This window comes from Sinocyclocheilus grahami, unplaced genomic scaffold, assembly GCF_001515645.1.
Source record: "Sinocyclocheilus grahami isolate Dianchi unplaced genomic scaffold, SAMN03320097.WGS_v1.1 scaffold370.1, whole genome shotgun sequence".
NCBI lineage: Eukaryota > Metazoa > Chordata > Actinopteri > Cypriniformes > Cyprinidae > Sinocyclocheilus > Sinocyclocheilus grahami.
Window position 1 is genome coordinate 731,661 of NW_015505549.1, and position 15,581 is coordinate 747,241.

Here is a 15,581-nt window from a genome sequence, read left to right on the forward strand (position 1 = left end):
GAGAGCGCGTGTGTGTGTGTGTGAGAGCGCGTGTGTGTTGATCGAAGAGACGCGAATCTTCACTTGTTTTAGAGAGATCTTGGAAAGAATAGCGCGCTAAACCGAAGGAAATTGCAGACGGGTGGATGTACCATCAAAGTTACTGTGGAAAAAGTTCTCTGCTAAGTGAAAATGACCCCAAATCTGCCATATTTAAGCCGGTAAAGCCACTTAATCGTGCGAGCGCTAATGATAGAGGCTGCGGATGAATCACGCGTGTTTGCGCTGTTGTGGCGGTTATCAGACCTTTTCTCTGTGTCGTAATGACCTTTATTGTAGTCTGTGGGCAGGAATGAGGAGACGATTATAATAATTAAAGGCTTTCAGCGTGATTCAGCGCGAGGTTGATGTAGTGACCCGCGGCGCACCGGACCGTCTGACGCACGCGCAAGCTTTTACCCGTAACCTCAAAACCGGTGATTACACGTTACGCTCGTAATCAGCCCTCGCTCGTCACTGACTCTCGCTTTACCGAGTCTCCACTGATGATTTCACTGGAATAGCTTTACGTTGACTCTGTGCTAAAACCCTGCTCTAGACTGACGGCATGTTAACCGCTAACATTTATGCTAAACCACTGATTCGGAAAAGGAAACTTAAAGGGGTCATATGATGTTGCTAAAAAAGAACATTATTTTGTGTATTTGGTGTAATGAAATGTGTTTATGCGGCTTAAGGGTAAAAAAACACGTTATTTTCCACATACTGTACATTATTGTTTCTCCTCTATGCCCCGCCTTTCTGAAACGCGTTGATTTTTACAAAGCTCATCGGTCTGAAAAGCGAGGTGTGCTGTGATTGGCCAGCTGTCCAGTGCGTTGTGATTGGCCGAATACCTCAAGCGTGAGACGGAAATGTTACGCCCCTCACCATACTGTGATGCGTGTCCCAGCCGGAGCGACGAGACAAACATTTAAACCCATTACAAACGAGGCATTTGTTGTATCCAGTGGAGACATAATTATTGATTATAATGACTTTTACTGTGTTTTTACGCTTTGCATTGCATCGCGCTGCGTAAACATAAAACTCTGTCTGCATTTGTGATCAGAGAAATGACAAAAAAGAAGCGCTACTCCGTTTGAATCATCAGTGGCAAATCCTTTAAATATAAAAAACGTACTTACAGTCTGTGAGTCAGAACAGCCGGCATTGTAGTCTACTCTCCCAGGATCAGGAAACAGTCCTCCATAAAATGCGCTGCACACATCTTAATATTTGGGTTGAAGTGTTCTGGAACAGTGTTGTAAATACAACTTAACCACTGATTTGTAGTCGTGTCCTCTTTTGGAAGACCAAACAAAGTAGTTTCGCTTTTACAACAAAACACACAGTGTCTTCACGACACGGCGGCAGCGGCAACAACAACAATACTACAGCGAGAATAAAAGTTACGCCTTCTTTCTTTGCGTGAACATTTGGATGACGTTATGCAAATCTTCTCACATAGTGATGTAGACATGTGGGGGCGTGTTAGAACGAGGTGTTTTAGGTAGGCGTGGCTGACTCTTAACTTTTATAAAGAATATCTCTTTGGATTTGAGACTTTAGTCTTTGCAACTTTACAGATCTTCTTTATGCACCAAGAGCTTGTAACACTCCAAAGAGAAAGGAAAAATTTAAATCGCATCATGTGACCCCTTTAAAGTTGATTCCAGTAGTTTTGCATTAGCATGTTTCTAATGATGTTGCAGACTTCAGTGTAAACTCACACAGGACAGTGTTATTGGGTTTAATCATCCTTTTTTCAAAATTTTATTGATATATGACTAAAATTATTAGTAGTAACAATAGTACTAATTATTATTAGTATGCTTATTTCAAGTTGTCATATAATAATATGAAACACATTCCATAAAGACATTACAATTTCTTCGTCTTATAATTCTTTAATAACGGGAATTGATAAAAAATAATTAATCCATTTTATGGAATGAGTTTATATATAAACGTCTTGCGATCTTAAAAATATATGTAGATGTGATTTTTATTTTTAAAGTTAATAATAATAAATAATAATAATATGCTTTAATATACATTTTTATATATTTAATATATTTATAATGTATTGTTACAAATGTTGTTGTAGCATAAAACAAATTATCATATAATAATGAGCCAAATTCCATAAAGATTTTACAGTATTTATTATTCAGTATATAATTATTTATTATACAGTATTAATATTATTCTTGTTTTGTAATATTGCAAATAAATTTTAAATTATTTTATTTATTTGTGAAATCAATTCCTATGTGAAATTTATAAGAAACCATGCAATCTCAATAATAATAATAGTAATAATAATAATATAACAACAGTAAAAAAAAAAAAAATATATATATATATATATATATATATACAATTTTATTTTTTAATAAAAATATTAATTAATATATGTATTATTATAAAAAAATTGACAACATAACATAAAATAAATTGTTATCATATGAGACGACCCAAATTTCATAAAGTTTGTGCAGTATATAATATTCTCTTTTAGCGTAACTGGAATAAATAAAAAATTATTTTACTTATATGGAATAAATTAAAAAAGAAATGTAAAAGAAACATCATGCAATATTCTTAATCTTAATAATATAATAATAATCTATAATTTAATAATGAAAATTAAATGCATATATATACACAGTTATGACATAGTAACATAAATATTATCATTATTATAATTTATTTATACCCGCACCGTTTGTCCTCTAAAAATCATCAGTCTGTTTATTTCAGTGTTTCATCCGTTGGCATTTTTCTCATTCTCTCTCTTTGCTGCTTGTCGTTTTCTGCAGGCTTTTTCCCAGGAAGTTCTCAGGGCTGCGACGCGTTTCTCCGTCACAAGATGACCCTCCTTTCTCCATCGATCCTGAAGAAATACAGCATCCCCTTTGACCGAGTGAGTTATTCACCCATTACATCACTTCCTGTCACTGACACAGCACAGATGTTCGTTCAGATAATATGGCGGGAGATAAGTGGCATATCCTAGAGGTGCACAAAATCAAGTAGTGGGAAATCTTTATGCAATGTGCTGTATGTTTTTATGTTATAATTTGCAGTACATTATAAAAACATTAAAAATGTAATGATAATAATTGAACTATAAATCAAAATTTTATAAAACATTTTTTTATTTATCATTATTATTATTAGTAGTAGTAGTAGTAGTATTAATACATAAAGTATTACTGAAGTAATAATAATAAATATATATGTATTTAACTTATTTACAGTTTATCATTATTGTTCTATTAATATATTTATAATTGTATTGTGCAGATTGCCACATAATGTATTTCTATGTCATGTTATTATGTGATTTGTGTAATACTAATAAATTATAAACACGTTAAAATGTAGTAGTAATAATAATAATAAAAGTAAATAAAAAATCAACAACAAAAACTTTTCATTTTTATAATTTATATTATATTTATTATTTTTAAATAAATTAAAAAGTTACTGATATAATAATAATAATTGTGTATTTCAATTTACAATTTGTTGCTATATTGAATTATGTTTTATTATTATGTAGATTATCACATAATAGCATGAAACAAATTAAAGGTTTTTACACTGTTTGATTTAATGTTAATTGTGAGCCTCTATGATTAACATTTGCATGGATAAAAATCGTAAATTTTTTAATTATTACCAACTTTGAGATAATAATAATTTCTAATTATTATTCATAGTTTCTCATAGTTTTGTAATAACTTTAATTAATTATTACACGCGTGTCGGATGTGATTTATATCTAAATAAATTAAAAAAATTATTTCACCGAGAAAAATTTATTTGTAAATTGTTCATAAAATCATGAAAAAAGTAATTTATGCATGGTTTATGACTGATTTACATAAATTCAGTCTATTAGTCTTTAACAATTTCTTGTTTTAAATGTTCGTGTTTAACGAAAGACATTTTTTATGTGTGTGTATACGATCAACTTCGTTCTGCCCATGCATCAGTAAAAGAAGCTAATAAAGCTAATTTATTTATTGTAATTTGCGTAATACATTTTTATTAATTTAATAATATTAATAACTAAATACATTTAACAATAAACATTGTATTCATATTTCATTTAATTGAAATCTACAATTTTTAATTCAAGAATGGTTTTGTGAACTATTTATAACTCTGTTCTGCTCATGTTTCATTAATACGTCAGTAAAAGAAGCTAATAAAGCTGTTTTTAATAAACGATTAACGCAAACTTTCTGATTATTTCATTAATACACCAGTAAGAGAAGCTAATAAAGCTAATTTTATTAGCTTCTGTCCATTTTTAAAGAAACACAAGCAAATTGAATTTTCGGTGGAAATTTGTTGCGACTATTTTCATTAGAAATGTTTCTAACGAACAATTTACACAAACATTCTGCTTGTGTTTCAATAATACAGCAGTAAAAATAAGCTAATGAAGCAAATTTTATTAGCTTCTGTCATTGTTTTGTTAAAGAATCACAATAAAATAAAAATGTCTGTGGAAATTTGTTGCGACTATTTTCATTAGAAATGTTTTTTAACGAACAATTTACACAAACATTCTGCTTGTTTCATTAATGCACCAGTAAAAGAAGCTGATGAAGCTAATTTTATTAGCTTCTGACATTTTATTTTTGTTATAGAAACTTGAAAATTGAATTTTGTGAAAATTTGTTTGCGACAATTAGAATGGTTTTTAATAAACGATTAACGCAAACTTTCTGATTGTTTCATTAATACACCAGTAAGAGAAGCTAATAAAGCTAATTTTATTAGCTTCTGTCAATTTTTAAAGAAACACAAGCAAATTGAATTTTCGGTGGAAATTTGTTGCGACTATTTTCATTAGAAATGTTTCTAACGAACATTCTCCTTGTGTTTCATTAATACAGCAGCAAACAGAAGCCAACGACAGTAACATTGCTAGCTTCTCTCATTGGCTTATAGCTGAAATGTGTTGCGACTACTTTCATCAGAATTGTTTTACGAACAATTTACACAAACGTTAGCGGTACACACACACACACACTTTAGACGTTTTTTGTGAGTGTTTATTTGCACTTTTGTGAAATAAAAATAATTTTTTAGAAGTAAGGTGTGTGTTGTGCGCGTTAACCTTGCTAACTAATTTTTCATGTACATATTTCTGTTTTTGTTAAAGAAAAAACATGTTAGATGGCGAAGCTTGGTCGCTTTTTTGGGAGTATTGGGAGTCTCTGAAGGCGTGTTTTGCATGCTAATGCTAATATAGGTCGCTGCGCTAATATCACGGGCTGCCTGTGGGTAGAAATTGTAGCATTAGCATTTAGCTTCGCGTACAAAGATGACGAGGGTGGTAAACTAAAGTGCTGTGACTCCTCACACATCATTTTATGTGTATTTACGCAACGAACGTGATCTATACGCCAACCACGGACCCTGCTCCGCTTCGCGTCATACCTAACAACGCTCCTTAGCTGTTATAAATTCTCTGTAACCTTCGCTTCTTGGGGCTTATTGCTTTAATTTACTCCGCCGCCCGCTTCCATCCATGCAAATTAGTCTTTTTTTTTTTTTTCCTTCTCAAGGGATAATTCCCATTGTCAGGAGCCCGAGACCCTCACAGTGAGATTAAAATGGGAATAAATCTCTATAATGAGGCTAGATAAAGTTCAGCGCTGCTATGCAATCCTGATTTTCACTCCCGCCGCTCCTCCATACGATGGATGTTATTGTCACGTTTGAGTCGACGTGACACTCGGTGGAGTTGGAGTGAGATGAAGCCGAGAGGGAGATGCTGAAGTGTTGATCTCAGCAGGTTCCTGTCTGTCTGTCTGTCTCTCTCCGTGTGTCTGGGGACGTTATTAGAGCTTCAGCGCAAACTCCTGCTAGCGAACAGTCGGCGAGAGTGTGAGGAGAAACCCAGCAAGGAAAATCATGCATTAAGTTTCATCCGCTCCATCATTATGGTGACCGTTAAGACCGTTACGATACGTAATACCAGACTTAATACCAATATATAGCATGATTTCTGGATGGTGTACCGTGGTTTCCTTTGAAATGCCTTACGGTAACGTCAACATGAACTGAAAATGTACTTTTTTCTTGTTGAAAAGCCTGTCACGCTCTGGAATAGGACTCATTTTGGAAGTAAAATCGGGATTTCAGAGTGCCTTGGTATTTTTGTCTGCTACTTTTTCTTTTTGTTTTAGTTCAGATCAGTTTTTTTGTGACTTTTGGGTCCTGTTTTTGGTCGTCTTTCATTTAAATATGCATTTAATATTTGGGGTGGGGATCTTAAAAACAAAAGTAAATTTAAAAGAATGAGTAAAATGTAAATGTATTGTAAGTTTAAATGTACTTTTTAATTTAAATGTGTTATGTTTTTATTTATTTTAAATGTTGTTAATTTTATTTTATTAAAAATAAAACAATACTTCTATATAAATTTCTGCAAAATTCAAATGCAGTTATTCACTAGGTCACTTGTATTTTTATTAAAGTGTTTTTTTATTTATAATATTTTTAGATTAAATTTTTTTTTGTAATTGGAATTTATACCGTAATACCTGACTTTATTTTAAAATTAAAAATAAATTTTATTTTATGTAATATTTTATTAATTTAGATGACTTATCCTTTCAATTCAATTAAAATTAATAATATTTTCATATACATTTCTGAAAAATTCACTTGTTTTATTAAATATTTTGTGTATATAATCAAATTGTTTATTGTAATGCAAATTTACACCATAAATTTGGACTTTATTGCTTTATTAAAAGTTAAGTTAATTAACGTTCTTTCAAATCAGTTAAAATTATTTCATTTAAAATGAGTAATTACTTTATATACATTTCTGCAAAATTCAAATGCTAGTTATTCGCTGTGTATTAAACTTTGTATGTATAATTTTTTCGCAATCAGATTTTTACTGTAATGCAAATGTACACCGTAATACCTGACGTTATTTTTAAATTAAAAGTAATTTTTTTATTTTCAGAATTAATTATTTTAGTTTACTTTTCAAATGAAAATTATTTTTATTGTCATATTTTATTACGCTGTTTTTCATGTTGATTGTGTTGCTCATTCATTCGTTGACATTTTTTTTTCGTTAATTGTTTTCATGTTTTTTTTATTCTCGTCTCATATATACAATTCTATCATTTTTTTGTCATAACAGAAAGCAGTACTGTTTGTAGTAACCCAACTCATAATCTAACTTCGTTAAGAGTGCGAACACACCCTAGGGCCAATCCTACGAAAACACCAGACACGTAGCAGTGAAATATGTCTCCGAACAGCATTAATGAATCTGACTTTCTTTCTAATGGACGCCAGCATGACGCTGAAGCGTGACTCCACCGATCGCAAAGCAAGAAAACGGAGTGAAATTAAAATATTCATTAGCTAAGGCCGGCTAAGTCTCTGCCATGCTTAGCACCTCGTAGCGTCTGAAATATCTTTCCAGCGTTTATTCTGGCCGCTGGCAGCCGAGGAAGAGACGATGAATGTATGGAGAAAACGAGAGGGGAGGCTGAAGATTTCTCACAGCAAATTTATTTTCCCATCAGCCGCTAATAACTACAGATATTAGCGCTGGAAGCCGCCGTGTTTCTCAGTCTCGGCTGATTTTCCCGCGACGGCTTTTTCTCCCTCTGAAGTGTCGTTTGCAGCTTAATTCAGCGGTTATTGGCTCTTTCATCAAAGTACAGTTCAGTGTTGCCTTCGCCCAGATTACTGTAGAGTGAAATTAATAAAATGTGGGGTAACGGAGCAATAGCTGGGAAAAAATTAAACGTCCAGCACTTCCATCTTCAGAGACACATGCGTCGCATGAGGATGAGCCGAGAGCTTCATGATTATTAGCACACGAGCAGAATTTACAATAAAGTGCTGCAGATACTGACATTCAAACTCTAGTAATTTGCAAAGACACTTGCCTTCATTTATATATGTAATATTTTTGCAATCAGATTTTTTGAAATGTAAATTTACACCATGATTAGGGTTGCAAAAAGGTGGAAAATTTCTAGTAAATTTCGGAAATATTCCAGAAATTTTGGAAACTTTCCAGGATATTTTTGGGAATATTCCAGGGATTTTTTTTGGAAAGTTTCCGGAAATTTTCCACCCCTTTGCAACCCTAACCAATGATACTTGACTTTTTATTTTAATTCAATTTATTCATTATTTATTATACATTTTACACATTTGTTACTTTTGTTCATCATTTTTCTTTAATTCCTTCATTTTGTTCTTTCACGTTCTTATTTCTTTCTCTTGCTTTTGTGCAGGTATTTATATATCTTTTTTAGTTTTAATTTTTTAATCTTTCATTTATTAATTAAATTTAAATGTAATGAAAGTAACAAAATAAATAGGTTGTTTGTTTTGTTTATATTTTGTCCATTCATCATTTTCTTAAATTCGTTATTTGTTCTTTACTATTCGTAATTATTTCTCTTACTTTTGTGTTTTTTATTTTTAATTTTGTTGACTTTTTAACTAATTTGTAATTACTTGTATTTTAGTTAATTACAAATTAAATGTAAGAAAAGTAGCAAAAGAAATAGGTTGTTTCATTTCTTTTTTTTTTTGTTCATTCTTAATTTTTCTTTAGTTTGTTTGTTGTTTCATATTATTAATTGTTTTATTATTAATTATTAATCTTGTTTTTGCGTATTTTTTCATGATAAAACGCTGCACTTTTTAAAGTTAATACCTCACTTTTTAATTAAACAAATTTTTATTTAAGTCTGTTTTATTATGTTAGTTGTCCTCTTAATTTTTTAATTGCTAATTTATCAATTAAATAAAAAGGAAATTTTTAGGAAAAAATACTTTGTTCCTTTGTTTATTCATTGGTTCACATAAATTTTCTTTAATTTGTATTAATTTGTATTTCATTTGACTGTTTGTTTAGTACCTGACTTTTTGTTTTAATTCAATTTAATTTAAAAGTATTTATTTGAATTTTCATTTTTTTTAATTATTCATTAATTAAAAAGCTAATAAAAGTAGTAAGTTGTTTGTTCCTTTTGTTTATTTTTTTTGTTTATTTATCAATTCTTCACATAATTAATTTTTCATTATTTCGTTCTTTCTCTTGCTTTTTTGCGTATACTATTTTAGCAATTTGTTCGCTATAAAACGCTGTACTTTTTACAGTTCCACAACATCGGCATTAGAATCTAAATAGGATTTAAAAGTTAATTTAATTATCTTAGGTGACCCTATTAATTTCAATCATTAATTTATTAATTCAATAATAAAAATGATAATATTAAAACTAGTTTCTTTCATTTTGTTCATCATTCGTTCACATCCATTTTCTTTATTTGGTGTTAATTTGTTTAAGCCAAAAACATTTGACTTTTTTGTATTAGTGCATCATTACTTTTAAATTAAACTGAATGAAAAACAGTCTTGATTTGTATTTCGTTTGACTTTTTAAATTTTTTTTAATTTATTTAAATAGCAATTAAAAATAAGTTGTTTCTTTCGTTCCCCCCCCCACACACATTTTTCTCATGCAATTTATTCGCTATAAAACGCTGTACTTTTTCCAGTTCCCCGAATCTAATTCTCCCAGTTCAATGTAGTTTACTGTATTAAATAAATCTCGTGTAATTGCGAGATTCCACGCCACAATCAGCGCAGATAACGTGAAACAGTTTCAGAGATTTTGCACGTGGACCTCGTCGTGATGATTTTGTCATTGTTGTCTTTCTTCCGCAGATCACGCAGGAGGAGGGCGAGTTCATGATCACGTTTCCGTACGGATATCACGCCGGATTCAACCACGGCTTCAACTGCGCCGAGTCCACGAACTTCGCAACCCTGCGCTGGATCGACTACGGCAAGATGGCCACACAGGTGAGCGTAAAGCCTCGTACACACCGGGACGATTATCGCGCGCGCTTATCGCCAACGTTTTTCGACGCGTCTTTGTGTTCATACCCAAGTGATTTTCGCTGGCGATGAGCCGAGTGAATGTGCAAATTCACTCCTTGACAGTAGATGGCGCTTAATGAAAAACAGAAATACCACGGTACACATCGAATCCTATTTGATCGGCAATTCCTCTCCATAACAACTCCCTCTTATCGAAATTTTTGTAGTCGCTGTCGCGTTTGTCATAAAGCCCTTTGTGTCCAGACACCAATGAGACCAGCAGCTCTACATTCATCTTGATGCATCTTCTTCGTCTACTTACTTCCTCTTCGTCGTTAGGTATCAATGTGTGCTTGGCAAGACCGCTTTGTGCTTGAGCGCCACCAAGTCGTGTTTTACTGTAACTGCAGCAGCTCCAGGCACGTGAACAAAAGCGCCAATCTCATTGGTCGGCCAGTTTTTAACACGGCGCGTCAAACCAAAAAAATGAGCCCGAGGCGTTTTTAAAGTCCCCCTATAGTGAAAATCAAGTTTTTTTATGTTGTTTATTTGTCTATGTGGTGTTTTTAATATGCTTTTAGACAAACCATGTGCCAATCTATTAATCAACACCATTGCTGTGTATTTTCTCCTTAAAACTGTAGCTGACCCAGAAATATGGTTTGAAACAGCCCTCGGTTTGCTACGTCACAAACCAATAACCAATCACGTCAAGGGATCGATTCCTAACACTAGCATGTAAAATATACCAATACCAGCACAAAACCAAAAATAAATCAGAGCAAAAAACCCATGAAGCTGTGCATTATAACCCGTGGCAACAGTGTAAAAGTAGCTCGCGGGTGTGAATTAACAATCACAAACGGCTGTATTCGAGTCTTCAAGGCGTTTTAGGACACAACATCGACAAGTAAGTAACTTTAACGAATGTTACAGTATTCACTGTAGTTGTCCACTAGTAAAAACATAGTTTTATCAGTCATTATCCGTGTATGCCATTGTTTTGCGGTTGCTACAGTTCAGTGGATCAGGAGGCGGTGCTGTGTGACTGAGTGGAGGCGGGGCTAATTTGCATATTCATAGATCCGTGTATAGTAAATGAGGCAAGGGTGTAGAGTCACATTCAAGCTATTTTAAGGCATGAGAAAATTATTTTCACAAGAAAAAAACATTTAAATATAAAGATACGTTTTAAGGGATACAATATTTGACTACAGGGGGACTTAAAAAAAATTACGCTTTATGCCTCGCGTTTGGCGCAGTCTTTGTTTAGTCACGAGGTGTTAAACTTCGCCGATAATCGCGCGCGATATTCGTCCCGCTGTGAACAAGCCTTAAGGCTAAGTTCACACTACACGACGTCGGCAGATCGCTGTGCTGTTCAGACTACATGACTTGATTGTCTGTCTTTAAGTCGTTGTGTTGTTCACACTACGTGACTTTATGTAAATGAGGGGGTTACACACCACACGAGCTGACAACAACTCTGTCACACAACGACTCTACAAACCACGTTTTGTCACGAAAACACACGCGAGACTTGGAACGGGAGTGACGCGCAACAACACGTGAAACAGGAGCCCCCTCTCTCTCCTCTCTCTCTCCCTCTCTCTCCCTCTCTCTCAATTCAATTTCAATTTCAATTTAAGAGTGCTTTATTGCCTCTCTCCCCCTCTCTCTCCCTCTCCCTCTCTCTCTTTCCCTCTCTCCCTCTCTCTTTCCCTCTCTCCCTCTCTCTCTCCCTCTCTCATCTGATGAGTTTGACCTTTAAAGCTGATTACCCAGCAGTAAATCTACACTCTTTATTCTGCCTCATTTCCTCACAAGTCGGCCGCAGACCAGCACAAGTAACGGTTCTCGCCTCACCACACCACAGATGTTTGTGCGTGTGTGTGACTGATCTCGTGATGACTGGTGATAATGTAGATCACTTTTACAGTGGCAAGTGCTTGGAACCCCACATTAATAAAAGTGTGTGTGTGTGTGTGTGTGTGTGCGCGCAGGTGTTCCAGCTGGTATTGTCTGCAGAAGTGAAACCTGTCTCTCTCTCTCTCTCCCTCTCTCTCTCTCTCTCTCTTATATCACACGCACACGTGGGTGGTTTTTCCCGATCGTGTTGGCATTTAGAGGTTCTCGTCACACGTGGTGATCTGCAGTGATTAGTGACGCACGGCTAATTAAAGCACATGAGCGGATCTTCAGATTGAATCTCTCTCGTGTCGCTCAACAGTCCTCTCATTATTATATCTTCTACAGGCGTATCTTCATTACTCAGAGAGCCCTACACCTGCACATTCATGAAATAAGACTGATTTCTGGACTATTACAGAATTATACTTAAAGTCACACTTTAATGAAAAGATAAACAAACGAAAGGACAAAAGAAGAGAAAAAAATGAAAAGAACAAAAAGAAAGAAAAAGAACAGACCGAAAGAATAAACGAAAAGAAAAAAAAGAGAACAGAACAAAAAGAAAAAACTAACTAAAAGAAAAAAAAAAAAACAGAAAAAACAAATGAAAAGAATGAACAAACGAAAAGAAAACAAAGAAACTAAAAGAAAAAATGAAAAGGACAAACGAAAAAAAAGGAAAAATTTAAACAAAAACAATCAAAAAGGACAAATGAAAAAGAAAAAGAACAAACAGAAAGAATAAAAAGAAAGAACAAACAATAGAAAAAAAACAAAAAGAGAGAACCAAAGGACAAAGAAAAAGAAAAAACTATAAGAACAAAAAGAAAGAACAAACATAAAGAAAGGAGAAATGAAAATAAAGAAAAAGAACAAACAAAAAGATTGGAAGGAAAGAACCAACGAAAAGAAGAAAAACAAATGAAAAGGACAAACTAAAAGAACAAAAATAAAAAGAACGAAAGGACAAATGAACTAATCAAAAGACAGAATAGTCCACACATATATATTTACATTATACATTTTTATGCATGAAAAATGAGCACTTTTTAATGGTGCTGTGAATGAATCCTTGAATCGGAGAGAAAATCGCATTAAAATCATTGATATTCAGTGTTGCTCAGTTTTCTATCGTGTTGTGAGATCTCGGAGAAACGGGTTATAATCCGCCTGAACGGCTCGTGTAATGGCCAGACCTGGTCTAGAGCGTTATTAACATGTTCATCTCAGATGCTCTGGTGTCTTCAGAGGCCTGTGATTGTTTCCTCTGTTTCCGTTGATTGGCTCAGCAGTGAGAAACACAACAATAAAAGAGATTGATCCCGGAGAGTTCAGTGTCAGTGTAATAGCTTTTTCTTTGTCGTCTTTTTTTTGTAAAAAGTGTAAAAAAATGTATACTCGCTTCATCTTAAATTCTTTTCTTTTTTTTCTTTCTTTCTTTTTTTTTTTAGTTTCATTTTAAATTTGTATAATGTAATTTCTTTTCTGCAGGGATGCATCAAATTGATCAAAAGCTAAAATGAAGACATTTATAATCTTACAAAAGATTTCCATTTAAAATTAATGCTGTTTTTTTATTCATTTTCTATTTATCAAAGAATCCTAATAAATTCAGCATTGCATCACAGGAATAAATGACATTTTACCATATGTTCACATAGAAAGTTATTATTTTAAACTGTAATGATATTTCGAAATATTACTATTTTTACTGTAATTTTTGATCAAATTAAAGCAGAAGTGGTGACTAAGAAGAGACTTCTTTCAAAAAACTAATAAAAATACTATACATTAATATATATATTTAAATAAAATACAATTTAAATGTTAATTGTTATTTATTTGAAAGTTGCTAAGAGCAGATTTAATGTAAATTTGAAGTGGAAGATTTCAATAACTAAATAAATAAATAAATAAATATTATTCTGATGTTTGTGCAAATTGGCTAAAAACCTACTTCTTTCAAAAACATAAAATAGTGCCTCATTTTTTTTTTGCAGATATTTTGTAGAATATATATTGCCAATATATATTGCATATGTATTGGAATTGCAAAACATATATTTTTTCATTATTTAAGTATTCCACTACAAATTCAATTTAAATACTTTGCAACTGGAGTTGTTTAAAAATGTATTTATTTTTTACATTTAAAATTGTATTTAAATAGTTTTATATATTTTAGTTGCTATTATTTATATATTACTTTATGCACACAGTGACACTTTTTTATATGCTTTTTCATTTTTTATTGTTGTAGTTTAAAATAATCTCAATACATGCATTTCCTTTTATTTTTATTTTTATTTTTACTCTTTAAAAAATATTGATCTCCCTATTGTCACAATTTTCGTTAAGGAAATGTAGCTTGTAACACCTGCAGTATTTTGGAAACAGCCCAGTTACGCTCCTGAAAAATGTTCGCAGCATGATTGTACTTTTAGTTTAGGTTGGTTCTTCTCCTCAGCGCTGCTTGTTTTCCAGGTGGAGTCTGATCCTTCCAGTCGGGCTGGAAATGCATTTCTGAGCATAATATGGCAAAGCCCTGGAGTTACGCTGCGAGACATTGACATTTCGGAGTGAAGAATAGCGCTTGTTGCCATTTATTATGCCCACACACACACACACACACACAGACAGTGTTTGTCTTCACTTCAGCTGCAGAATGTTTCTGGTAATTGAACAGCAGCTCCGGCGCGGCGCTGGAAATAGCAGCCCGATGTAATACAGCCGAGTGCAGCTCGCAGGAAAATGACTTTTATTTCCTCCGTCTCTCTCTCTCTCTCTCTCGCTGTTGATTGAGAGATGTTGATTTGTGTGCTTTTCACTTCGATCCACGCCATGCAAACTCAATGCAATTAAAAGCCAGTGTCGCAGTTGTCGGCGCTGATGATTTAATAATCTTGCGTCTGCGCACCTGCATGAAGACTTATTTCATCTAATCATCACATCTCGTCTCCATCGCCTTCATTTTCCTCTCAATCCTTGTTTCAGACACGACTCCCATGATGCAGTTCATTTGATTCTCATCTTTTATACAATTTCATCTGTTTGAACCCCAATATTTTTGTAGTTTTTAAGGTGACTTAAGTAGTATTCTGAAGTAGTATTCTACTTCAAATTTAATTTTTGCATCTTAATTTTTTTGTGTATTTAAATAATTTACATTTAAGTTTTATTTATTTAAATATATGCATTTATAGTAATTTATTAATTTTATTTTTAACTTATATTATTCTTTTAATTGAAATATAATAATTAATATTTTGTTAAATTTATTCATTTTTTATTTTTATAGTATTATTCAATTCAAGTTTATTTGTATAGCTCTTTTCACGATGCAAATCGTTGCAAAGCAGCTTTACAGAAAATGAAAGTTTCTACATTATATTTAGTAATAGCTTGTTATTTTTAATGTATTAATTTTATATTAATGAATGTGTATTATGAATTGTTAATATTTAATAAATTGTATATAAATTTGCATTTTTATTCATATTACTCTATAATATTATTTAATCTCAAAACTGAAGGCCGAAAATAAAATCACTTAAAAAAAACTGCAAAAATATATAAAATAAATACATAAATAAAACTGCATATTTAAACTGAATTCAAAGAATGTAAAGTAATATAAATGAATAGGAAATTAATACATTTAATGCATTTAAAAGAATAATACTCTCTCTCTCTCTCTCTCTCTCTATATATATATTTATTTATTTATTTATTTATTTGTGCTGTTT

At 32.5% G+C, this 15,581-nt stretch overlaps 1 protein-coding gene across 1 annotated transcript in view; it reads left to right on the forward strand.

The window, feature by feature from the left end:
• kdm4b (lysine (K)-specific demethylase 4B) overlaps positions 1–15,581 on the forward strand; it is a 66,111-nt gene that overhangs the window by 14,491 nt on the left and 36,039 nt on the right. The window contains exons 6-7 of the mRNA XM_016230412.1: positions 2,704–2,947; positions 9,769–9,906. Of these exons, the coding sequence (XP_016085898.1) occupies positions 2,704–2,947; positions 9,769–9,906 (382 nt within the window). The remainder of the gene's footprint in view (positions 1–2,703; positions 2,948–9,768; positions 9,907–15,581) is intronic.